At 50.7% G+C, this 23,684-nt stretch overlaps 3 protein-coding genes across 3 annotated transcripts in view; 1 reads left to right on the top strand and 2 right to left on the bottom strand.

The window, feature by feature from the left end:
- Nucleotides 1–23,684, top strand: part of EIF1 (eukaryotic translation initiation factor 1) — a 478,792-nt gene that overhangs the window by 364,673 nt on the left and 90,435 nt on the right. The window lies entirely within an intron of this gene.
- The window catches only part of LOC105872035 (keratin, type I cytoskeletal 14), a 133,994-nt gene that overhangs the window by 103,909 nt on the left and 6,401 nt on the right, over nucleotides 1–23,684 (bottom strand). The gene's annotated exons all lie outside the window — the stretch shown is intronic.
- On the bottom strand, nucleotides 10,365–16,230 carry KRT9 (keratin 9). The gene is made up of 9 exons (XM_075993980.1): nucleotides 15,852–16,230; nucleotides 15,529–15,776; nucleotides 14,320–14,402; nucleotides 14,043–14,199; nucleotides 13,622–13,783; nucleotides 12,879–13,004; nucleotides 12,531–12,754; nucleotides 11,483–12,126; nucleotides 10,365–10,384 (listed from the first exon to the last, which is right to left on the bottom strand). Exons 1-9 carry the CDS (start codon nucleotides 16,228–16,230, stop codon nucleotides 10,365–10,367), a joined length of 2,043 nt encoding a protein of 680 aa, XP_075850095.1.

Raw genomic sequence — 23,684 nt, forward strand, 5'->3', positions numbered from 1 at the left:
CAGGCCTGTCCCCAGAACTACATGACACCTGCCGATCTACTTATCTGCCTCCAGGACTGGACTGTGAGTCCATAAGGGCAGAGGTCGCCTCTGTTTTGTTGACAGCTCATTTGTTCCCAACCCCCGACACAAGACAGGTACCTAATAAATACCTGTTGAATGAATGACCCGAGGTCAGGATTAAAATAGGTGAGAGCTCTGATCTGACATTTTCCCAAAGAGGCAGCTTTGAGGACCCAGCCCCGCCTGACCTGTCCTCACTATCTTTTAAGTTCCCACCATGCCATTCCTCCTGGGTTTTACTTTTTGTTGTTGTTGGCTCATTTCTTGAACTTCCCTTTGATTTCACAAGAATTCCCTCAGACGTCCCAGTGGTTCTCAGCCTTGTAAGAGGAGCAAGAAGGGAGTTGATGTTGTTCCTGTTTGGGCCTGAGATGGGGAGAGAATCCAGGCCTGAGGCCAAGAGAGCCAGCAGGAGCCTGCAAGGGGAGGGGACTCAGAGATCAAAGCTGTCCCATTGATGAGTGTCATAATGACAGGCTGTTGGAGCCAACAGGATTTGCAGAGACCATCAGCTGTCACCCTCATCCCCCCACTATGCCCTCTTGCACCCATTCCTCCCTTACCAAGCACAGACCCGGGGCCTTCCAGGGGAACTGAGGTCCCAGGAAAGAATCTACATGTGTGAGGTCACCCGTCTCACTCTCAGAGCTTTGCACAGTCATTGCTTCCCACGTAAGGCATTTTTGACAAGCCCTGCTTACAGAAGTCACTTTTTCCTGTATTCATTGGGGACTCAATAATTGTTTGAGGCCACAGAGTGCAGGAAAAAGAGCGCTAGCTTTGGAGCCAGGCCAAACTGGATTTAAATCTTTGCTTGATCACTTTTAAGCTATGTGACCTCAGACAACTTACTTGACCTCTCTGAGCTAGAGTTTCCTCTTCTGTAATGCCGGCTTCATCATCTAGGTCAGAGTTCCTAGATGCAAGTCCTGGCACCACTCTTTAGGAACTGTATGATCTTTTTGGCAAGTCTTTAATCCCTCTGAACAAGTTTCCTCATGTTCAAAATGAAAATAGGAACAGTATCAGGAGGTTGCTGTGATGATTAAATAAGATTATGCACATACAGGGCTCAGCACAGCACCTGGCCCATTATTGGCTGCTCAGTGAATGTTAGTCCCTGCCCTTTCCTCTTGGAAGTAATTGTTCTTATTCTTGGCCACCCAGATCCTTTGAAAAGCAATCCCCCATCTGGTGTCTGTGCCTCCCCACTATAGAAGCCAGAAATTAGCCTTCCAGCCTCCATTGCAGCTGGAGCACAGACACGTGACCAGCCAAACACACCATATAAGACTGTAGCCAGGACCAGGCGCTGTGGCTCACGCCTGTAATCCTAGCACTCTGGGAGGCTGAGGTGGGAGGCTTGCTCAAGATCAGGAGTTCAAAACCAGCCTGAGCAAGAGTGAGACCCCCATCTCTACTAAAATAGAAAGAAATTAATTGGCCAACTAAACATATATAGAAAAAATTAGCCGGGCATGGTGGCGCATGCCTGTAGTCCCAGCTGCTTACTTGGGAGGCTGAGGCAGAAGGATCACTTGAGCCCAGGAGTTTGCTGTGAGCTACGGTGACGCCACAGCACTCTAGCCCTGCAACAGAGTGAGACTGTCTCAAAAATAAAAAAAATAAAAAAAAAAATAAAAAAAAAAAAACGCAGCCAAGGAGCTAACATCCTGTAGAAGGAGGCACACAGTGAAATCCATGCCGGCAGGAACAACTGCAGAGATATCCAGCTTCTAGAAGCAGCAATGCCGGAAGTTTGGGGGTGGCATCAAGTGGAACATGCTACCAGATCTGTGCCTGCAGATGGTGGCATGAATGGGCTTCCTCCGGACTGCGCTGCCTTCAAGCTTGTTCTCTGGGAGTTCTTCCTGGAGATACTGTGACTTCCCTAGCATCCCTTAACAAACTGGCTTTCCGAATGGGGCTTCTGATCTTTGCAGGCAAACACCCTGATGGATACAGAATTTGATATCAAGAGTGATTGCTGGCCAAAAGACTTCTAAGGGAGCGAGGCGAGGGTATCTAACAGGCAATATCAGTGTATCCAAAACCGACTCCTCTCCCATGCCAACCCGCTGTACCACAGCCCTCCCATCTTGATGGGTGACAACTCCTCTCATTTGCTCAGACAAAAGACTGAGAAGCCTCATTGACTTCTCTTTCATTTACAACATAAAGTCCTTTGGGAAATCCTAACAGTCTATGTTCAGAATCCAGCCAACTCCAACCATCTCTGCTCTGAGCGCCCTGGTCTCCTATCTGGATCTGCCTCCACAGCCCAAACACCTCCCTCCAGGCCCTGCCTCCAACATTAGGGATCAAATTATGGCCCCTCCCCACTGTACCATAGCACTCCATCCCCCTTACCCATCCCTGCTTCTTTTCACACTTACCACCTTCACATATATTATCACTTATTTCTTTTTTGCAATGTACTGCTTTTCCCCTCCCCTTACCTATAATGTAAGCTCTATACAGGCAGGAATCTTCGTCTCTTTTCTACATTGAAATATCCCAAACGCCTAGAACAGTGTCTGGTGTAGAAGGAGCTTAATACATATTTATCCAACAAAGATTGTTAAATGAATGGCCTGAGAATTAGACTGATTATCTGGCCTAGATGGGCCTAAAGCCAGTGAAAATCTGGTTGTGATTAGAATATGAGACTGTAGAAGCCCAGGGCACCCGAATAAAACAGGAGTTGGCTATTTTCTTCCAACTGTGCTGGAGAGCTTAGAGGAAGAGTACCATACTCCAAGTTCTAAGTTCTTGACTCTATGGGCAGTCAGAGGACCAGGCACTTTCCATGATTATGCTAAAAAAAAGATCTCTTATTTCTGGTAGTTACAAAGCTGAAGTAGCTAATAAACTCCAGGTTGAATTTTCCAAGTCATACCACAAGTTGAAGTCACAACCTTGCCAAGTCCTTATATAAAAGAGCACTGGCCAGGGAAGAGGGGTACCCATAGACTTGAAACAGGAATATATTAGAGAATTTAATTGACTCACAGCACCTCAAACTCCAAATTACCTTCATGCACCACCCCACCACCCTGTATTGCCTCCTAAATTATGAATAAGCCAGATGCCAGCATACCTGGGGGAAGAGATCAATGACAAAGTCGAAGCTCAGAGGAGAAGGTTTACACACCAGGAGAATTTCAAGACGTTGCTAATCTATAATCAGCAAAAATCCGAAGACTGAGTTTGGGAATGGATTTTTGATCAGGCTGAATTAATCGATATGGAAGCATTCACCAGAGGTTGAAAGTTCAGCTGCTAACTTGAACATCTAGGAGTGGATCTAAATGGTTGCTCAGTTGGGCGACAGAAACTGAAGTCAACAGTGGCCTATTCAAAATAAAGTTGTTACCAGGAAATGGTTATTGTAATAAAGAGCAAGGAATCTGGCCACCTGGGGAGACAGGAATGTGGAATGGAACTTATTCATTATTGTGTGGAACTCATTCACCAACCATGAGAGCCCAGAAGACACCGCCTAGACTCTGGCTATTTAGAAACACAAAGACAAGGAGGAACACAGCATCTTTGAAAAACGTGGTAGGCTAATTCTCTAGGATGTGGGTAAGAGATACTACAGTCGAATTAGACTCCCTGATTTCAACAGAGATGGGATCCCACATGACAGAGGACAAGTAGGAACACTTCAAAGCCGAAAGGCTGGAATAGCAAGCAGAATGATAAAATCTGTAGGAATTTGTGATGATGGTCGATTGATCATGGGTCTCTAGGACCCAAATACAGGAGCAGTCCACCAAGATCCTGATTCAATCAGCGTTCAGTTTTAAGTAGCAGAAACCAATCACACTTTCTCTCTCTCTCTTATGTTTTTTTTTGTTTGTTTGTTTGTTTGTTTGTTTTTTGAGACAGAGTCTCGCTTTGTTGTCCAGGCTAGAGTGAGTGCCATGGCGTCAGGCTAGCTCACAGCAACCTCAAACTCCTGGGCTCGAGTGATCCTTCTGCCTCAGCCTCCCGAGTAGCTGGGACTACAGGCATGTGCCACCATGCCTGGCTAATTTTTTATATACATATCAGTTGGCCAATTAATTTCTTTCTATTTATAGTAGAGACGGGGTCTCGCTCTTGCTCAGGCTGGTTTTGAACTCCTGACCTTGAGCAATCCGCCCGCCTCGGCCTCCCAGAGAGCTAGGATTACAGGCGTGAGCCACCACGCCCGGCCTCTCTTATGTTTTTATTATTATTTTTTTAGATGAATCTTGCTCTGTCATCCAGGCTAGAGTGCACTATATCATGCAATATATAATGCAATATATAGTGCAATATATAATGATATATGGTATCATTATAGCTCACTGCAACCTCAAACTTCTGGGCTCAAGTGATCTTTTTGCCTCAGCTTCCAGAATAGCTGGGACTACAGGTGCACACCACCACACCTGGCTAATTTTTCTATTTTTTGTAGAGATAGGTCTTGCTCTTGCTCAGGCTAGTCCCAAACTCCTGGCCTCAAGCAATCCTCCCACCTCAACCTCCCAGAGTACTAGGATTACAGGCATGAGCCATTTTGCCCAGACCAGTCTCACTTTCTTAATGGAAGGGAATTTAATACAGGGCATAGGGTGCTTGCAAAATCATTAGAAGTCTGGAAGAACAGACTCTATGTGGGGCCTCTGGGAATGGCTTTCACCACAGAACTGGCCCCCAAGGGAACTCTTGGTCTGCCACAATCAGAAAGCTTGGGAATCAGGAAGCCACTACCAGATTTGTTGGCCTCAGGGCCATACAGTATCTGGTAGAGCCACACAAACAAAAATACATATAATCTGTTCCTCCTTCAGGTCTCTCCCCACTCAACTCATGAACCACAGAGTGCATCTCATTGGAAAAACCTAAATTGCACCTAGAGCCGTAGCTTTCTGGAGTCTGGAAAAAGGTGGGTTTAAGATAACCAGCCTAGAGAGTTTCACTCTGTTGTCTGGGCTAGAATGCCCTGGCGTCGGCCTAGCTCACAGCAACCTCAAACTCCTGGGCTCGGGCAATCCTCCTGCCTCAGCCTCACCAGTAGCTGGGACTGCAGGCATGTGCCGCCACGCTCGGCTGATTTTTTCTATATATTTTTGGTTGGCCAATTAATTTCTTTCTGTTCATAGTAGAGACAGTCTGGCTCTTGCTCAGGTTGGTTTTGAGCTCCTGACCTCAAGCAATCCACCTGCCTCGGCCTCCCAGAGTGCTAGGATTACTGGCGTGAGCCACCACGCCTGGTCCAGAAATGGGTTTAGAATCTGGGTTCTCTTGTTCCTAAGTAAATGCTTTTCCTCCTCATCACCCTACTGCCCCTTATTAGTAAACCCAGGTCAACTAGTTACACTTCACTTTTCTTTTTGCTGAGTCCAAATCTGAACCTACCTCGTTTTGGGTTTCGTTTTTTTGTTTTAAATTGAGACAGGGTTTGCTCTGTTGCCCCAGCTAGAGTGCAATGGCATCATCATAGCTCACAGCAAACTCAAACTCCTGAGCTCGGTTACTTTTTCTGCTCCTACCCCCAGAGCAGCATTCAGCTTACACTCATAGTGAGTGTACTGGAATTTCCTCTTGAAAGCAACTTGGCAGTATGTATAAAAATATTGATCTTTTCCAGTAATTACATTTCTACAAAACTAATCCATAAAAAAATAAAAAGATAATAAAAAAAAAAAAAGATAACCAGCCTCTTGAGTATGGGACACTCACTAGAAGAATGTTGAAATTGATATGATCGAGTCGGCCTTCCAGATATGCCACATTCACTACCCACCCCCACCAAAAAAGTAAAACGTTATGTCAGGAAGAGTCCTCTCTTGAGAATGACAGCCTCTTATCCAATTCCAAAACCAGAGAACGCTGAATGGAGGGAAGGCCAGACGCCCTTGAGGAAGGGCCCTGCAGTAGCATCACAAGCACATGCTGTACATCTACCTCCCAGCCTTCCCCATCGGAACCTATGGACATTGACAAGAGCAGCTGTGTACCGGGGGGAGGAAAATATCTAGACCTTTGGGGATTATTGGACACTGGCTCCAAACCAACTATAATTTCTAAAAACACAGAACAACGCTGTTACATCGGAAGGTTATGTGTAGGTTATATCTGTTATTTTGGTCACTATTGTCTTCCTGGTAGATCTAAAAACTACATTTCCCAGCCTCCTTTGCCACTGAGTTGAGCCATGTGATTCAGGTTCTACCAGCCAAGTCCCACCTACGTGGGACTTGATTTAGAAAAGAAGTGTGTGGGGAAATGGGCTCCCCTGGGGGCATCTAGTTTACTGGCAGATGACAAGTCAGCACGATTCTGAACCCAGGTTGTGGAGGCTCTGTCTCAGTTCGGAGGCTCCATCCTGGCTTGGCAGTTTCATGGTCTTGGCAGAGGCAGCAGCTCCCTTGGCAGACCCACTCTGCTGTGTCACTTTGGGAGTTCTTGGAAATTCAGCCTAAATTCTGTTTTTCCAGCCCTCCTAATGATTCTTTGAGCTATCTAGAGCTCTTGGAAATCCCTTACTTGTTAAATAGCCAGAGTAGATTCTGTTGGTTGCAATGGAGAACCCGACCAATACAGAGGATCAGATGGCAAATGAGCCCAATACTACCCTGGCCCAATCCTGTGGTCATCACCCAATGTCTGAAATGAAATAGATGTAGTCATTAAATGGCTCCCTGATCCACGCAGTAAGGGTTATTATGGTAAGAAGGGCCAACAATGCTACATCTCTAAGGGAATGACAGAGATTAGTGCCACATAAGACATTTGATAAATTTAGGGTTGGAGGCTATGATCACTTCCCCATTAACCTGCCTATTTTTCCTGTGCAGAATATGAACAAATGTTAGAGAATGACAGTAAATTATTTTATAATTATCACGTGATTGTTCCAATAGCAATCATTGATCCAGATTGTGTCTATTTACCAGAACAGAACACCATAGTCTCTAGTACCTGCTATGGGAAATTCTTTTTCCTCTATCCCAATAGACAAAGAATGCCAGAATAAGTTTGCTGTCACCTGCAGAGAAAGCAGTACAAGAGTCTTTCCTTATCCGCACTCGGTTCCCATGGTTCCAATTGCCAGTGGTCACCCACAATCTGAAAGTCTTAAACGAAAAATTCCACAAGTAAACAATGTATCAATTTTAAATTGTACACCATACTGAGCAATGTGATGTCCCACTCCATCCTGCCCAGGATGTGAATCACCCCTTTGTCCAGAGTGTCCACATGTGCATACAACCTACCCACTAGTCACCTAGTAGCCATTTGGGTTATCAGATCAACCGTCCCAGTTTTGCAATGCTTGTGTTCAAGTAACCCTTATTTTATTAATAACAGCCCCAAAGTGCAAGAGTAGCGAAGCTGGCAATTTGGATATGTCAAAGAGAAGCCACTAAGTGCTGCCCTTAAGTAAAAAGGTGAAAGTTCTCGACTTAGTAATGACATAAAAAGATCATATGCTGCCCCAATAGACTATGTGTGTCTGCCTGGCCTTGTCCCTGCCATCATGGATCCCACTCAGCGTCTCCTTTACACCCTAGTCAGTCCTGTGTGGGTCCCCTGCTTGGCAGAGTTGTCACATGCCCATGTCCTAGTGCAAGGGCGGTGGGAAAGCAAGTTCTGGCTTCTCTCTTAGAAAGGCTCAGCCTCATAATGAATAAATAAAGTTAAAGAAATAGAGAAAAGATATACAATGGTAGGTGAGGAAGACAGCAGGTAGCAGGAAAAGAACCAGAGAAGTCAGTTGTCAGTCACACATTCCCAGCTGAGCACCAGAGAAAAGTCACAGACTCACTGCTCAGGCATCTTGCTAGAAACATCTTAGACCCAGAGACACCATCCTGCACCTATCTCCATATGTTCCAGGATCTCAAATCTTCCTGAGCTTCTGTGTCACTTGTTATCCTATGTACACCCTTATACAACCCCTCTCCCAGTGATTCGAGCCAACCTGTAGAAATCTGTGTTTTCCAAAAATGACCCCATTAATATCCCATTGCACATGCTATTCTTCAATGTGACAGGCACATGCCCACCTCCATCTAGATATGAGATCTGTATTTGTTTTCTATTTCTGCTTAACAAATTACTGCAAACTTAGCAGCTTAAAGCAGCCCATTAGCTGACAGTCTTGCTGGTGTGACTGGGCTCTCTGTGCAAGATGTCACAAGGCTGAAATCCAGATGTCCGGCCAGGCTGGGTTCTCATCTGGATGCTCGGAGGAAGTCCACTTCCAAACTCCTTCTTGATCTTAAAAAAATTCAGGTCCTTGCAGCTGGAGGACTGCGATCCTCTGTTCCTTGCTGTTAGCTCCTTGAGCCCACATTCCTTGCCACATGGCCCCCTCCATCTTCAGCCAGAAAGAACACATTGAAATCTTTTCATATTATACTTGAGACAAGATAAGGCACGTTCAGGGTGATATAGCCATCGATAGACATCTTCTCATACTTCAAATCTCTGACTTCTTCTTTGACCAGCCACACAAAACTCTGGGATTTGAAAGGGCTCATGTGATTAGGGCAGCCCCACCAGATAATCTCCTTATCTTAAGAGCAACATATTTGAGACCTTAATTACCAAAATCCCTTCATTGCAGCACCTAGATTAGTGCTTGATGGAATAACTGGGAGAAGGTGTAGGTGCACCAGGGCCTGGAATTTTGGGGGATCATCTTGGAATGCTGCCTAGTGCAAGGTCTTTTTTCCCTTCGCTTGAATCTAGGCAGGCCTGTGACTACAGCAAACGTGACAATGTGTGACTTCCAAGTAAAATAGCTTCTTCCTGGCAGTATCTCACTTAGGACATATGTTTTGGGAGCCCTGAACCAGCATGTAAGAATTTGGCTACCCTGAAGCTGTCCTGCAGGAGGGATCACTGTGAGACCGTGTCAGCTATGGAGGGAAACAGAGAGACAGGGTAAGCTGCCCTAGAGCTGCCCGAGGAACCCCAGCTGGGCCAGACATGTGAGTGAGCAAGACTTCAGATGACTCCAGCCCCCAGCCTGTGAGCCACAATGACACCAACAGGAGCAGAGATGTCAAAATTGCAGATTTCATGAGCAAAATAAATATTGTTGTTTCACACCTCTAAGCTTTGGGGTGGCTTGCTATGTAGCTACAGTACCTGCTACATAGGCTGAGGGGGGCTGTCTGTCCCTAGCTATGAATAAGAGTTTTGACTATCAGAATCCTTGGAGACTACTACTGGCTGCAGTCTTGTCTTATGGAATGTTTCTTATTCTGCCTCAGAGCACCTCATTTTTGCCTATATTTTTCACCATCTACTAAATCTTCCAAAGAAAAACCGCATCATTGTTGTCTTGCTTCCCTACATAGCTAACACACCACCTGCTAATAGATTATGGTAGATTGTTGGCCAAAAAATGGCCTCAATTATTGCCCCCCACCTACACCCATCCCCTTTGCCATATGACTTTGCATCTCCTCTCATCAAGAGAAGTCTATTTCCCCTACTTTTGGTCTGGGTTGCATCATCACTAATATAATAGTGCATATTAGTGCATCACTAATATATAGTGCATCACTAATATCATAGTGCATATAGGCCAATATAATGCAGCCAAAGTGACTGCTCTGAGCCTAAGCCCCAACAGGCCTTATACGCTTCCACTATCTTGGAAGCAGCTCAAGGTAGCCGGCTGGAGGGTGACAGTCAAACAGCTCATTCATCCCCATCACCCCAGCCAGCATCCAGCCAACCTCTGGAGGCACAGCCACCTGGCTGACTTGCAATTGACCACAGACGCATAAAGGAAAACAGAACTACCCAGTCTAAATTGCCAACTGCAAAGTTCTAAGCTGAATGAATGGTTGTTATTTTTAGGCACTAAATTGTGGGTTGCTTTGGAACAAGCAAAAGTTAACTGGTAGGAAAACTAACCAACACTTTTTATAGTGGATTCACTTGGCTGTCCCTTCACCTCCATTCAGTCCCTTCTTATCTCAAAGAACAAATGGGTCCACAGGGAAGTTTGATTTGCAGTGGGAAAGCTTTATTAGGAACTCAGGATCAGGCAGGGAGTGAGGTCACCCCAGGCCCGAGAAAGGAAGGAAGGTCTCCCCAACCCTGAAGCCATCAAAGCCGAGCAGAGCAGGGGGCCGGTGGACAGCCAGAGGAGGCACCCTCGCCAAGTCAGTCCCGTCCCACGCGGGCACCAGGGCTCGTTGCCAGCTATTCCTGACGGCAGGACGCATAAGCAGGCTTCGTCCGGGGTCTGCGCGTCGAGGGGAAGCGCCCCTGTGGCTGGGCAGGGGAAGTTGGCGGAGGCTCTAGTATCGCACGTGGTAGCCTGTGGAGAGATGGAAGGGAGGTGAGGGTGAGAAGAGAGGACTGCGAGAGGCTGGGACTTAGTAAAAACCGGGGAAACTGGGAACAAGGATGCCGGAGCTCTAAGAGCTATGAAGTCCTGAGAAGGAAGGACCCAGGGGTCACCCAACCTAGCGCCCCCGTGTGTTTCCTGAGTCTCTTGCAGCAACCCTGGCGGACTCTCCCCGTGAGGCAGCCCTCTGCACTCAACAGCTCTGTTTGTGAATTTTCTGCATATCGAGGCAAAGATGGTTCCAGCCTCACCCCTAGATACTCATTCATGGCCCTGCAGTGTCACCAGACACACAAAACCACACCAGACGCCCTGCCAAAGGATGGCCCCTAGGCACCACTTCTCTGAGCTAAACATCCCCAGCCACGTCACCCACCTTTTGCCATGTCATCTCATATTAAGTTTTTATTTTATAAAATTCAATGTGTAGATAAGGAAATTTTCCCTGACTTAGAGACCACCTCACTTCTGCGACTCCTTCTTACATTTAGGGTATCACATTCATTACATATTCCTTTTGGCCGTTGCATCGTCTAATACTTGTGCAAGCAAATCACCAACTAAAACCCCCGACTCTCTCTTCCACCAGGACCGCTGCTAATCCAGGTCTCCCACCCTCATGCTGGTCGAATGTACTGGCCGTGGAGCCCTACGCAGCTGAGTCCCTCATCTATGAACTGTATGACCTTGAGCAAATTACTTATTTTCTCAGGACCTCATTTTTTTAAAAAAATTGGGATAATAATAAAACCAATCTCAAAAAGTGTGGTAGGAAATATATAAGCTAATGCACAATTTTCAACCCATCTCCTAACCTACTGAGACTCGGGCCCTATGTCTATTTGGTCAGAGCCTCAACCAAAGCTTTGTCAAAAATAATGATCAATTCAGAACCAAGGGCAGGTCTATGGAATCTCACTAGAGACCTAAAATCTAGTTCTGCTCAGAATATGTATTCCCCAGAGAAGTTCAAAGATACTTAAAAAGGGGTGATACCTTGCGTCTTCCTCTACCCTACAACCTAGAGTTGTGCCTCCCCCCACCCAAAAACATAGAATTGTCCCTTACCTTTGGATTCGTCATAGTCACCAGATTTTGAGGAGGAGGACTGGGACTGGGATGACCTTCCACCGCTTCCTCCTTTGGATGCACCACTTCCTCCGCCGTAGCTGCCTCCACCTTCACCTCCAGCACCACTTCCTCCACCATAGCTGCCTCCACTTCCTCCTCCAGAACCACTTCCTCCACCATAGCTGCCTCCACTTCCTCCTCCAGAACCACTTCCTCCACCATGGCTGCCTCCTTTTCCTCCTCCTGAACCACTTCCTCCACCATAGCTGCCTCCACTTCCTCCTCCAGAACCACTTCCTCCACCATAGCTGCCTCCACTTCCTCCTGCTGAACCACTTCCTCCACCATAGCTGCCTCCACTTCCTCCTCCAGAACCACTTCCTCCACCATGGCTGCCTCCACTTCCTCCTCCTGAACCACTTCCTCCACCATAACTGCCTCCACTTCCTCCTCCAGAACCGCTTCCTCCACCATGGCTGCCTCCACTTCCTCCTCCAGAACCACTTCCTCCACCATGGCCGCCTCCACTTCCTCCCCTAGATCCTCTTCCAGAACTGCCTCCACTTCCACCTCGAGATCCACTTCCTCCTCGACCTCCTTGGCCACCTCCAAAACCAATTTCTTGAGCTCCAGAAGATTCACTGAGAAAGAAAGAAAACACAGAGATAAAATGTATGGCCCTCACATACACATACGAGGATGGACCTGGACAGAGTCAAGACGCAAACATGAATCTTTCTGTTTTCTTTCCCAGGAGGCAGAGGACAGAGACTGGGCCGGTACTGCAGCGGGGAGGCGAGGGCCTCCAGCTGGCCATGGGAAGCCTTCCCCTCCCTGGAGCAGTGATGCGGCTCCTTCTCGCAGTGTCGCCATTCTCCTTTCCCAAAGTCCAAATGCCCTGAGGTCCCCCCACAGGATGAAGAAGTCCTCAACCCATCAGACCCTGTGTACAAGAGCTGCCCCAGATAACCCTATCCAAAGGAACAGAAGTAGTATCAGAGGTCTAGGCACTCCTAGAAGTTCGACAGAATCCTGGGGGACTTACAAGTCTTCCTGGCCACCCTCAAGGAGGCTGCGGTAGGTCTGAATTTCCTGCTCCAGCCGCATTTTGATGCTGAGCAGAAGGCTGTATTCCTGATTCTGGCTCTCAATCTCTTGCCGAGTGTCAGTGAGCTGGGCCTCCAGGTCACAGATCTGCGCCTGGATCTGCTGCAGCTGGCCACAGTAGCGGTTCTTCGTTTCTTCCAAGGAATTCTCCAGGGCTGCTTTCTACAGGGCAGGAGGAGGCTTTAAGAGGGATGTCACCTCATAGCTCCTCTATTCCCACTCCTGGGGATTATGCAAAGCCTCCTGTGCCCCATCCTGCCAGAGGGTCTAGAGAGGGACTACCAACCTTGCTGAGCAGAGACTGCAGCTCAATCTCCACCTCCTGGACACTATGCCGAAGCTGGGTCACCTCCTTGGTGTTGGACTCCATCTCCTGGCTACTAGACGTCACTTCCTGCTCAATCTGGGTCATCTGCAAACCCAAAGGCTCAGTAAGGACCAGGCTAGGCCAGGACCTTCAGTGGACAAGGTTCTTCACCTTCAGGGCCAAGGCTGAACCAAAGCCAAGGACAAGTTGTTCTGAGTTCTGGGTCCCTCCAGCCATGCAGGGTTGTCCAGTTCTCTCAACATGACATTCCCTCTCAGCAAGGTTTCAAGGCCCTTCGCATTTTGTCCCCAAACCAGCTTTCTAACCTTAAACTGTCTCCACCTTCCAAACAACCTCCCCACCAACACACAAACACACACTACAGACCCATGCCTTATGTGCCAGGCTCCATGCAAGGCTCTGGAGACCCAGGGAGGAAGGGAGCCATCAAGGAGCTCAGAGAGTATTGGAGGCACACTGCATCTTACTGGGCTTATCTCTGAGACATCAGGACTTCACATCAAACCCAACACTGTGAAGCTCCTCTGCAATTATGTTTGTGTACAGTGAAGAAAGATGGAAAATGACATCCATTGGAGGATGTGTGACAGCTGCACTGAGACAGAGAAGTGTGTGGGGGGGTGAAGGGACAGAAGAGAGGGATAGGGTGGAGGAATGGAGAGCTACATAGACCAAAGGAGTGGGCAGCCCACTCTGCTCACCTGGCTCTCGTATTGTTGCTCGATTTCCTTTCGGTTCTTAGCAATGAGCTGCTCATAGTCCTGGCGCATGTCATTGAGGGCCTTGGTGAGATCTTTGCTGGGAGCAACATTGATCTCCACATTCACATCCCCATCGTTCTGCCCAGTCAGCTGGCTCATCTCCTGCCAGGGAAGAAGGGGATATAAGGTCAGGTCAAGGGGGGATCCTCTTCATCACGCTTTGTTCCTCTGATCCTCCCAGGGTACAGTCGTGAAATCAAAGGCCAACCACCACGCTAGGCAGGGCTACAGAGGAGCTGAAAGTGTCCTTCTTGGGAGCAAGGGGGAGGGTGTCTCCCAGGCAGTGCCCCACAGCACGCATGCTGACTCTGCACTCCAGCCCCTCCCTCTGCCCAGTAGACTGTAAGGAGCCAGCACCCACCTCCTGATGATTCTTCTTGAGGGCCATCAGCTCCTCCTGTAGGGTCTCATACTGCATCTCCAGGTCAGACTTCTCCATGGTCAGGTTGTCCAGCACCTGCCGCAGGCCATTGATGTCGGCCTCCACCCCTTGCCGCAGGCTTTGCTCCATCTCAAACCTGCAGACCAAACAGGGATAGAGAGTGATCAAAAGGGCACCAGACCCTACAGGGACATCCAGAGCACTGGAGGTGAGGTAAGAATTGACAACAGGAGAGGCAGAAAAGAGCAGGACTCACTTTATCCTGAAGTCATCCAGCGTCATGCGAGTGTTATCAATGTCCAGGAGAGTTTTGTTGTTGCCCACTGTCAGGTCCACAATCTGAAAGAGAGGAGACAGCATGGAATCATGCCCCCCTGCTATGACCCACCACTGGGAGAATGAGAGACCAGCCAAAGCCATTGGAGGTGGAGGATCCCATCCAGGAAGACTCTCAAGAGGCAAGAGGAGCTTCCAACAGCTGGTGCACAATCCAGACCCTTCCCAGCCTTCAGCAAGGATGTTCAGTGTGGCCTTCGTGCATTCATTCAACAAACATTTGAAGATCTACTGCAAAGGTCACTGTGGGGTTTAGAGATCACTGACATATTGTTCCTCAAGGAGCCCACCATCGACTACAAAGTCCAAGGTATCCTAAAAGACTTCAAGGAAAGGAGAGGTGGCTTATGGTTATGGGAGTCAAGAAAGACTTCAAGAGAGAGGTGGCAATTGAATTGGGCCCTGAAGGATGACTAATATTGAACATGAATAGATGGAAGAGGCTTGGATAGAAGAAACAACACATCCAGAGGCAGCATGTGTGAAAGCAAGGGGAATGAGTGACAGCACGGAAAAGCCAGACTGCCAGCTTCTCCAGGCCAGAGGCTAAGCCTAGTACATCACTTCTTCCTAGAGCAACACTGAGGGTAGTCGCTCACTAAACTGGATAGATAGATGGACATGTGGATGGATGGATGGATGGATGGATGGATGGATGGATGGATGGATGGACGGACAGTTTCCATTCCCAGAGTTCTAGATCCTCTCCACCACTTGAAAAACCAGCATGTATAACTGGGTCCACAATACCTTAAAAGTTCGAGACAGGGCCCTACAGAGCCCAGGAGAAGTAGGAAGGGAGAGAGAAGATTGACTTGGCCCAGACCAAAAGAAGGCTCCACATCCTGTCCCAGCCTTGCCCATGTCAACCCGGGCCTCCTCTCTGCTCTGCCCAAGCTCTGAAAGTTGAGGAAGTAGAGATGAAATCCCAGAGCACAGGCCAAAGTCCCAGTCTTGGGGACCCTCAGGAATGAAACATGAGTTTGTTTCTGATGAAAGTTTAAAGTTTCCAAAAGATAGATTCCCTGGCTATTGTCTAAGCTTAAAGTCTAACATTTCACCTTTTTGGAAGATAAAGAATGTAAGAAAGAGAGACAGATAGAGACAGATTGGAGTTTCCTGTACCTACCTGGTTCTTGAGATCATCAATAGTGTCATAGTAAGAAGAGTAGTCCTTTTGGGACAAACTGGGTCCCTTTGTGTCATACCAATCTTGGATCTTACTCTCCAGGTCACGGTTAGCCTCCTCTAGAGCCTGCACTTTATCCAAGTAGGAGGCCAGGCGGGTATTGAGTTCCTGCATGACGGTTTTCTCATTGGAAGTAAGAATGCCACCATCACTGCCACCATAACCACCTCCAGAGCCCCCAGACCCACCTCCAAAGCCCCCAGACCCACCACCAAAGCCCCCAGAACCACCACCGAAGCCCCCAGATCCACCACCAATGCCACCTCCGTAGCCCCCAGATCCACCACCAAAGCCCCCAATTCCACCACCAATGCCACCTCCAAAGCCCCCAGACCCACCACAAGCTCCTCCAGAACCGCCACCAAAACCTCTGGAACCACCCCCAAAGCCACCGCCATAACTACCAGCACTAAAGCCACCACCAATTCCTCCGCCATAGCTGGAGCCAAAACTGCTGCCACCTCCCCTCCCGCAGGCACGAGAGCTCCCCCCACCATAACCACTGGAGGAGCTGAAACGGCCCCCTCCTCCGCCACCCCCTGAGGAGCTGAAGCGGCTGCCCCCACCACCGCCACACTTGCTGCCCCCGCCGCCGCCAACGCTACTGCGGCTCCAGTAGGAGGAGAACTGTCTGATGCTCATGGCACTGCTTGTAGCTCTTGGGATAGGAAGCAGTCTCCGGAGTGCTGCTGGCTCCCGAGTGCAAGGTAGACGAGCTGCTGGAGTGCAAGGTACACAGCTGTCCCCGGGGCTGCCTACTTATACCCCCGGCTGATGGTGGCACGCCTGGGTGTGCCCTCCGTCTGTGCCAGCCTCCCCCCACAGACTCGAAGGTCTGGGATACAGGAGGCAGCAGCTGCCCCAGGCTCAGCGTCCTTTGGTGACTGCCTGGAGGCAGCCCAGCCTCTCTCCATTGTGTAGGGTAATTGGCTGATATTAGCCTGTCAGGGGCACCATAAATCAGCTCTGCTGCCACAGGGGTGACCTAGATCCTGGAGTTTGGTCTCCAGCTGGTCCCAACAGTAGATCTGAGACTTAGCCCCTTTGGGATAGAAACTCCCAGGAGCAGAGTCACCCCCTACCCCAGTCGATGGTTATTACTGCCCGAACCTGCCCTGCTCCCACCTGTGCCCACCATGGGTTGTGCTGGGACCAGGGTGCCAGGGAATTATATAGAGGACAGGGGTGGCACAGCCCCTGCCCTCATGGAACCCTAGTTGGACGGGAAACCAGTTCTGCTCTCAGGATCCCCAAGGCTTTCTGGGGAGACCGAGGCTCTGCCCTCCGGAGACTCCAGTTTGGTGAGGAGACTCGTGACATGGCCAAGAGATGGAGACAGACACAGAGCAATGTGGCCGCCGGCCCCCAAGGACAGTGCCCAGGGTTCACATGAAGGACTGGGAGCAGAAAGTAGACCAAATAAATAAAGTGCTGCTACCGCCAGCTGACCTTTTTGCAGGAATGCAAGTGGCCTGACTGTCCTGGTCCTTCTGCAGGGCCCCACACTGGGGATGGAATTGAACTTGGTTGAGCGCCTGCCCCATACCCTGCCCTGGGGGAGACAGCAATGTGTGACTTAGCCTCAGATGCATCTTCTGGCCACCAAGGCTGGAAGAAAGTGGAAAAGAAGGCCGTGGGCTGCAGGGCACCTGCTGGAGCTCCACCCACCGCTCTGTGCCTTGGTTCCCTTCTCTGTAAAATGATCATATTAATGGTTTGCCCATCTCCTAGTAAAAGACTCATGAGAAATGCTCAAGACATGCTAGATGCCTCTGATTGTTCAGCCCCTCACTCCCTCTCGCCTCTGCCCTCACCCAGGCCTTAACTGTCAGCTCTCCCTGCCTCTCCCGTGTCCCTCTGACTGCTCCGCACGGCCGCCGGAACGATCTTTCTAACCGCTGTCTGAGGGGATGTGTCACCCCACTGACTTCCCTCCACCCCCAAGATAAGGTCCACATTCCTGGCACCCAAGGCCCAGCCCCATCTTTCTATTCCTGCCCCATCTCCCACTGGCCCCCCGCCCCCCACCAAATCACAAGGTGCTCCCCAGATGCCCCGCCTACCTCGGAGAATGCTCAGCACTTGCAGTTCTCTCTGATGGAAATGGCCCTCTCCATCTTTTCTATGCAGCAAACCCCTACTCAGCTTTGGGGACCCCTCCACGTGCTGCCTCCTCCATGAAGCCTCCCTGTGCTCCCCCCAGGTCTGCACTTTGTCACAGTGTCCTGCCCTGACCTCCATGCTCTCCCGCAGCAGGAGCCCCTCTGAGCCTGCGACTGCTCATCCTGCGCTTGCCCCCCGTGCCCGGAACCGTGTCTGGGCCGGACAGGATCCCGACACGTGCAAGAAGAAGGGAGAATGCGGGTGGCTCCAGAGAGATGCTGAGGGCCAGGAGAGCTAAAGGGAGAAGAGAGACGCCAGGACAGCCCGCAAGGACCTGGAAGAGGCAATGGCCTCTGGGCAGAGGCCATAAAGGACCAGTGTCTCTTGAGATCCTTGTAAATGAGGCTCACAGACTGTGTTAAATAACACCAAAGCCCTTGGTGGCAAGAGTATTTCATTTTCCTGTTTTTCAGTCTTCTGATTAGTCAAGGAGAAACTCTCAGTTGGACACGATGGCCTCCTTAACACCCCTCCACGCTGTCAGTCACTCTGTTCACTACAACCAGGGCCTTGGCCTCGGGGCCTTTAGAAAGTAACAGCATCTAGTTAGTGAAGTATTTCTTTATATCATTTCCTTCTATTCCTGATGAGTGATTCTGATTTTCGTTTTTTTTTTTTTTTTTGGTAGTAATATAAGATTTCCTTTATAAATATACTTGTTGAAATGAAAGGTGAGCTAACCTACCAAAATGTGTTAAACAAATACTCAAATGGGTGGTACAACATATGTTACATTAAAAATTAGGGCCAGGCACAGTGGCTCACACCTGTAATCGTAGCACTTTGGAAAGCCAAGGCAGCAGGATTGCTTAAACCCAGGAGTTCGAGACCAGCCTGGGCAACATAGCAAGACCTCGTCTCTATGGGGGGAAAGTGAGCCTGGCTTGGTGGTGTGCACCTGTAGTCCCAGCTACCCGGGAGACTGACGCAGGAGGATTGCTTGAGCCCAGTAGTTTGAGGTTGCAGTGAGCTATGATGACATCGCTGTCCTCTAGCCTAGGCAAGAGAACAAGATCCTATCTCAAAAAGAAAAGAGCAAAAACAAAAAATAAGCATGTAGCATAGGGAATATTGAAGGCTTTCTGTGAATGCCTAACACATGGGAGACTCAAGGTTAGTAGGGATGTGCTGATTCCCTTTCTACTTTCTTGAATGGTTCTAAACCACTCTAGGTGCCTGCCAAGCTCTGCCAGGAAGCCCAGAATCTGCCTGCAGTGTAGTCTGAGGCCTGGGAACTTACCCTCTTCCACACCCCCACGCTGATACCACTGCTCTGGTTGGGATGTAAACCCCATGTCCTGGGTGCCTGAGCTGGAGAGGGGAGAGTTGGGGCAGAGCTGAGGGTGGGCAGCTGGGGAGCTTCTGGAACCCTGCTCTGCTGCCTGCGAGTGCATCCATGTCAGGGATCCTAAGAGCAGTTGAGACCTGCCCGAATGACCAGAGCTCCCAGCTGGGGCAGCCCTGACCAGTGGCTCTCTTGAGAGATGACCCTGGTGTGACCCAGCCCTGGTGTGAAACCCGATGACCCCTACCCTCACCCCCTCCTCAACTTCCCACCCTCAGCCCTGCCCTAAGCCTCACTCAGCAGGGCTCAGAATTCCTCCCAGCTGCCCAGGAAAGTGAGCTGCCCCTGGGGACCACCGCAGAGTGGAAAGAGCAGCAGCTTTCCAGTCAGACAGAGCTGGGCCACCTGCCAGCCCCACCCTCCCTTCCCCTGTGGCTGTGGCCTCAGTTTCCCCATGAGGAGCCCTTTCACGCAGTGCTGCCAAGAGCCATAAAGATGAGGGGTCTCTAGATGAAGACCAAAGTCCTGCCTGCATCTGCCCTCCACATCCGGCCTTGCCTCCAACACGAAGAGGCGCTTGCTGCGCTGGACAGCTCCCGTGGTTGAGCTAGGAGGTCGTGCTCACTCACAACCGGGCACCATCATTTCTCTTCTCCCAAGCTCTCTGCCTGGCACTGGGAGCCAGACTGGGCATGATGGGGCCAGAGATGAGGGAGGTCAACAGCCCTGACCTGCATGAGTATGACATGGCCGTGTGACATGGCTCACTCTTCCACCTTCTCAGGGCTGGGGGTCTGCCCTCTGAGCCCCACCGCCAACACTTCCCATGGGAACCCTCCAAAGAGCGAGCCAGGAATGGAGCCCCCGTAGCTCAGGGCAGCCCCACACATGAGACCAGCAAGCACCAGCACCACCCCTCTGCAGCCCACGTGAAGACCACAGCCTGGACCCACAGTGCCGGCAGCCCCGGCACCGGCCCTGCCCCTGGCAGGTGGATGGGGTGGGAGGGAAGGGGCTGTGAGGACCCAGACAGGCAGAGAGGGACAGAGAGGAACCCAAGCAGAGATCCCATCTGCAAGGTGGCCCCATAGGGGAAGGGGTCCTCCACTAGGGGTGTGGGAACTTGGTGGCAGAATAAGGACAGCTTGCTCTGGCCATGAGAGCCCTGCTGCCTGCCTGTAGGCAGCTGCCACACCCCTTACTAGCTCCTCACTGCTGTCTGTCATTGAGACAAGGTGGGGCCCAGGGAGGGACCTGAGTCATCATGTGGCGGCTGCTGGGAGAGGGAGCACAGGTGAGTCATGGCTCCTCCCCTCCCTCCGTGAACCATCCAGGCAGGTGGCACCAACCACTGGCACAGGGCTGAGGTGCCTGCACCTGTCTGTCAACGCATCTTCCTCACACTGCAGACACTTGCCACCACCCCACCTCACCAGACCCCACCAGATCAAGGAGAGGGGCCAGGGAGGGCCCCCAGCAGGTGCCTCCACCTGAGTCTAGACACCCCAGGCTGTGTCTGCCTGGACACGCCTAGCAGAGAGCTGAGAGCCCTGAACAGATCTGAGGCTAAAACCAAATTCTTCCACTTACTGGGGGGATCTCCAGTTCCTGAGCACCCCGTGTGCCGGGCACTGTACTGAGAGCCAGGGTAGAGTGAAGAGCAAGCCTCCACCTTCTCAGACAGTTACTGCATAAAATAGACCCTCAAGAATAAACGTATATGGCCGGGCGCAGTGGCTCACGCCTGTAATCCTAGCACTCTGGGAGGCCAAGGCGGGAGGATTGCTTGAGCTCAGGAGTTCGAGACCAGCCTGAGCAAGAGTGAGACCCTGTCTTCTCTACTATAAATAGAAAGAAATTAGCCAAACAACTAAAAATAGAAAAAATTAGCTGGGCATGGTGGCAAGTGCCTGTAAACCAGCTACTTGGGAGGCTGAGGCAGGAGGATCGCTTAAGCCCAGGAGTTGGAGATTGCTGTGAGCTAAGCTGATGCCACGGCACTCTAGCCCAGGCAAGAGAGTGAGACTCTGTCAAAAATAAAAAAAGAAAGAAAGAAAAAGAATAAACGTATAATTCACAACCGAGATGAGTGCTATTGGTGGAAAAACAGGGAACACAGAATAAGGGGCGTGGCAGTGGGCTGGGGGAGCAGGGACAGTCTCCCTGAGAACATACCCTGGAGTGGAGGGTGGGGAGGGGTGAGCGAGGAGGAGGAGAACAAGAAGATCATTGAGGGAAGGGACAAACCGCTGTGCAAATGTCCTGAGGTGGGCAGGAGCAAAGCAACTGTAAGGACAGAAGTCCAGTGTGGCTAAAGGGCAGACGTCAAGTCAGGCAAAGGATTTGGGAGCAAAAAACAAAAAAAAGTTCCAACCTCATGAGGTCGTCGAAAGACTTAAAAGAGCTAATATTGTAAAATTGCTGGTGTGGGTATGACACACGGCGGGACATCTTCCTGTCAGTGGCGCTGTCTGCTCCCTGATTCCCCATGGACTGTCTAGACCACTGGGTTCTCGGCTCTCTCCTGTATTATTAGTCCCTCCCCCTAGTCTACTGAGCCCCTAGGGTCCAGGACCCGTGCGGGCAGGGGCTGGGGAGGACATGCAAATGCTGGAGGATGGCAGTTCCTTCCGTCAAGGAGTCGCCGGTGTTGCAGGCAAGACCCTCGTTGCTTTGCCTGCACGGTTGTATTTACGCTTTGCCAGCTATTTTACAAGGTAGGTACTAATTTCAAAATTGTTGTACCAATGACAAAATTGAGGCTCAGAGAGGGCAAGTGTCTTGGCCACAGTCACAGGGCTGAGCAAGAGGGAGTGGAGCCAGGGTTTGCCCTCCAGTGAGGGGGAGTGACAATGGGCACGGGCCCAAGGCGCCTCCTCTCTGCCCCAAGCCCCACACACTTTCTGGGTCCCTCTCTGCCTTCCTCCTCCTGTCGTCTCTCTCTTTGTTCACCCTGTCTCCCCTACACCTGCAAACAGTAAGCTTCGATAACCATATGTGAATGAATGAATGAATGAATGCTCGCCCTGCCCAGTCCTAGGCCCAGTCACTATGCTCTCTTTCCCTGACATTCTCTCTCTCTCTCAGGTCTGTGTGCATTTCTGTCTCTCTCTTTCTATGTCTCTTTTTGCCCTTTCTCCCACACCAAGTCACCCCCCAGTTCACCAGAGGGCTTCAGAGGACAAAGGCTTCCTTTCCCAGGCCTGGCTGGCCGCATCACAGAGGGAGGCCCCGCAGGGAAGCCCTGGCTCAGCACATGGCAGTGGAGGCAGAGCTGCTGCCTGCCCTGTGTCTGCCTGAGGCCGGGCCGTCGCCCTGGAAGTCACTAACATGCCCTTGTTCCCTTTGTGGCAGCATCCACGCTCAGTGAAGTGGGCCAGGGACCCTCCTGCAGACCAGCCAGGACACCAGGGCCCCTGGCCCCGGCACCAGGCCTCCCTGGGGCTCCCTCCCCTAACAGCTTCTTGTAGGAATAGTTGAGTTGGCCTCATCACCCAAACCAGGTCATCTGTGGCCTTGGAAAAGATCCACTTGCCTTTCAGGTAACCACAGGGACATATGCTACTTGCTGCCTATAAAGTTCCCGTGCTGCCTGTCGCATTTGAGATAATTTCACAAGAAAAAGATCCCCCAAAACTAACGGGGATTGAGAATTCTATCCCACAAAACAAAAACCTTAGAGTAAGCGAGGAAAAATACACACTGATCCAGGGGACTGTCAGCTTCATCTCATCCCTGAGCAAGAACAGAACAGGAATGAAGCCACCCCAGGTGTGGAAAAGGCAGAGCACAGGCTGGGCTGGCGACTCTCAGTCTGTAGGACCTGGCGCAGGCCAGGCTCCCTGGGAAGACGAGGTTGGAGGCGTCACCTGGGCGGCTCACCTAGCACCGCCTGGTCCTGCCTTCTGGGAGGGCCGAGAGAGGATCACGCCTCCCAGATGACACTGGGGGTGGCCGAGGCAGGGAGGTCACCTGACCGGCCTCAGGACTCAGAGAGGCAACCCCTCCTGCACCCACTAGGAGGTGCTGTCGAGTCGCTTTGCTGCTCTATTGTTTAGATGGGGGGGTGGGGGCAGCCTCACCATTGTCAGAGCTGGTGCCCAGGTCTGGAGTCTGGTGCTTAAGGCTGCCAGGCCCTGGGGACAAGAGCCCTGATCATTGGCAGGACCCAAATGTTGGCTCTACGCCTCCCAGTGAGGCATGGTGGGGGGGCTCCCAGAGGAGGGGAGTCCATGTGAGACTCGGGGGAAGCTGCCCCGTCTGCCCTACTCCTCTGGGCCTGAGAGTACAGGGTGCGACCACCTCCAACCCACCTGCCTGACTCCCTTCCCAGTTCTGAGCCAGCCAAGTTGCCCCCAGCCACCCTCTCTACCCTCCAGCAAGCCCAACTCGCCCTCGCCTTCCTTCCAAACAGTGACAGCAGCCACTCGGGCAGAGAGGAAGCTCACTCACTGCACCCAAGTCTCAGAAATCTCACATTTCTCCATTTCTCTAAAGCAGATCCCCTTTGGGGATGGAAACTTTGAACGGGTACCACCTCCAAGGTACAGAGAGGTGTGTGGGGATTCTTGTGACGTCCAGAGCACGGCAGGCTTCAGTCCCCACTGGTGACCGTTGCTATGCTCTGCTCTCTGTCCAGGTCCATGTG

Source organism: Microcebus murinus, chromosome 18 (assembly GCF_040939455.1).
Source record: "Microcebus murinus isolate Inina chromosome 18, M.murinus_Inina_mat1.0, whole genome shotgun sequence".
Lineage (NCBI taxonomy): Eukaryota > Metazoa > Chordata > Mammalia > Primates > Cheirogaleidae > Microcebus > Microcebus murinus.

Bases quoted from the DNA above. Each gene is read 5' to 3' on its own strand.
- KRT9 (XM_075993980.1), bottom strand. From the start codon at position 16,230: ATGAGCATCAGACAGTTCTCCTCCTACTGGAGCCGCAGTAGCGTTGGC. The intron at 14,403-15,528 runs GTAGGTACAGGA...CCTCTCTTTCAG, and splicing joins TTGATGATCTCAAGAACCAG to ATTGTGGACCTGACAGTGGG. The intron at 12,755-12,878 runs GTTGGTAGTCCC...CCTGCCCTGTAG, and splicing joins TGCAGTCTCTGCTCAGCAAG to AAAGCAGCCCTGGAGAATTC.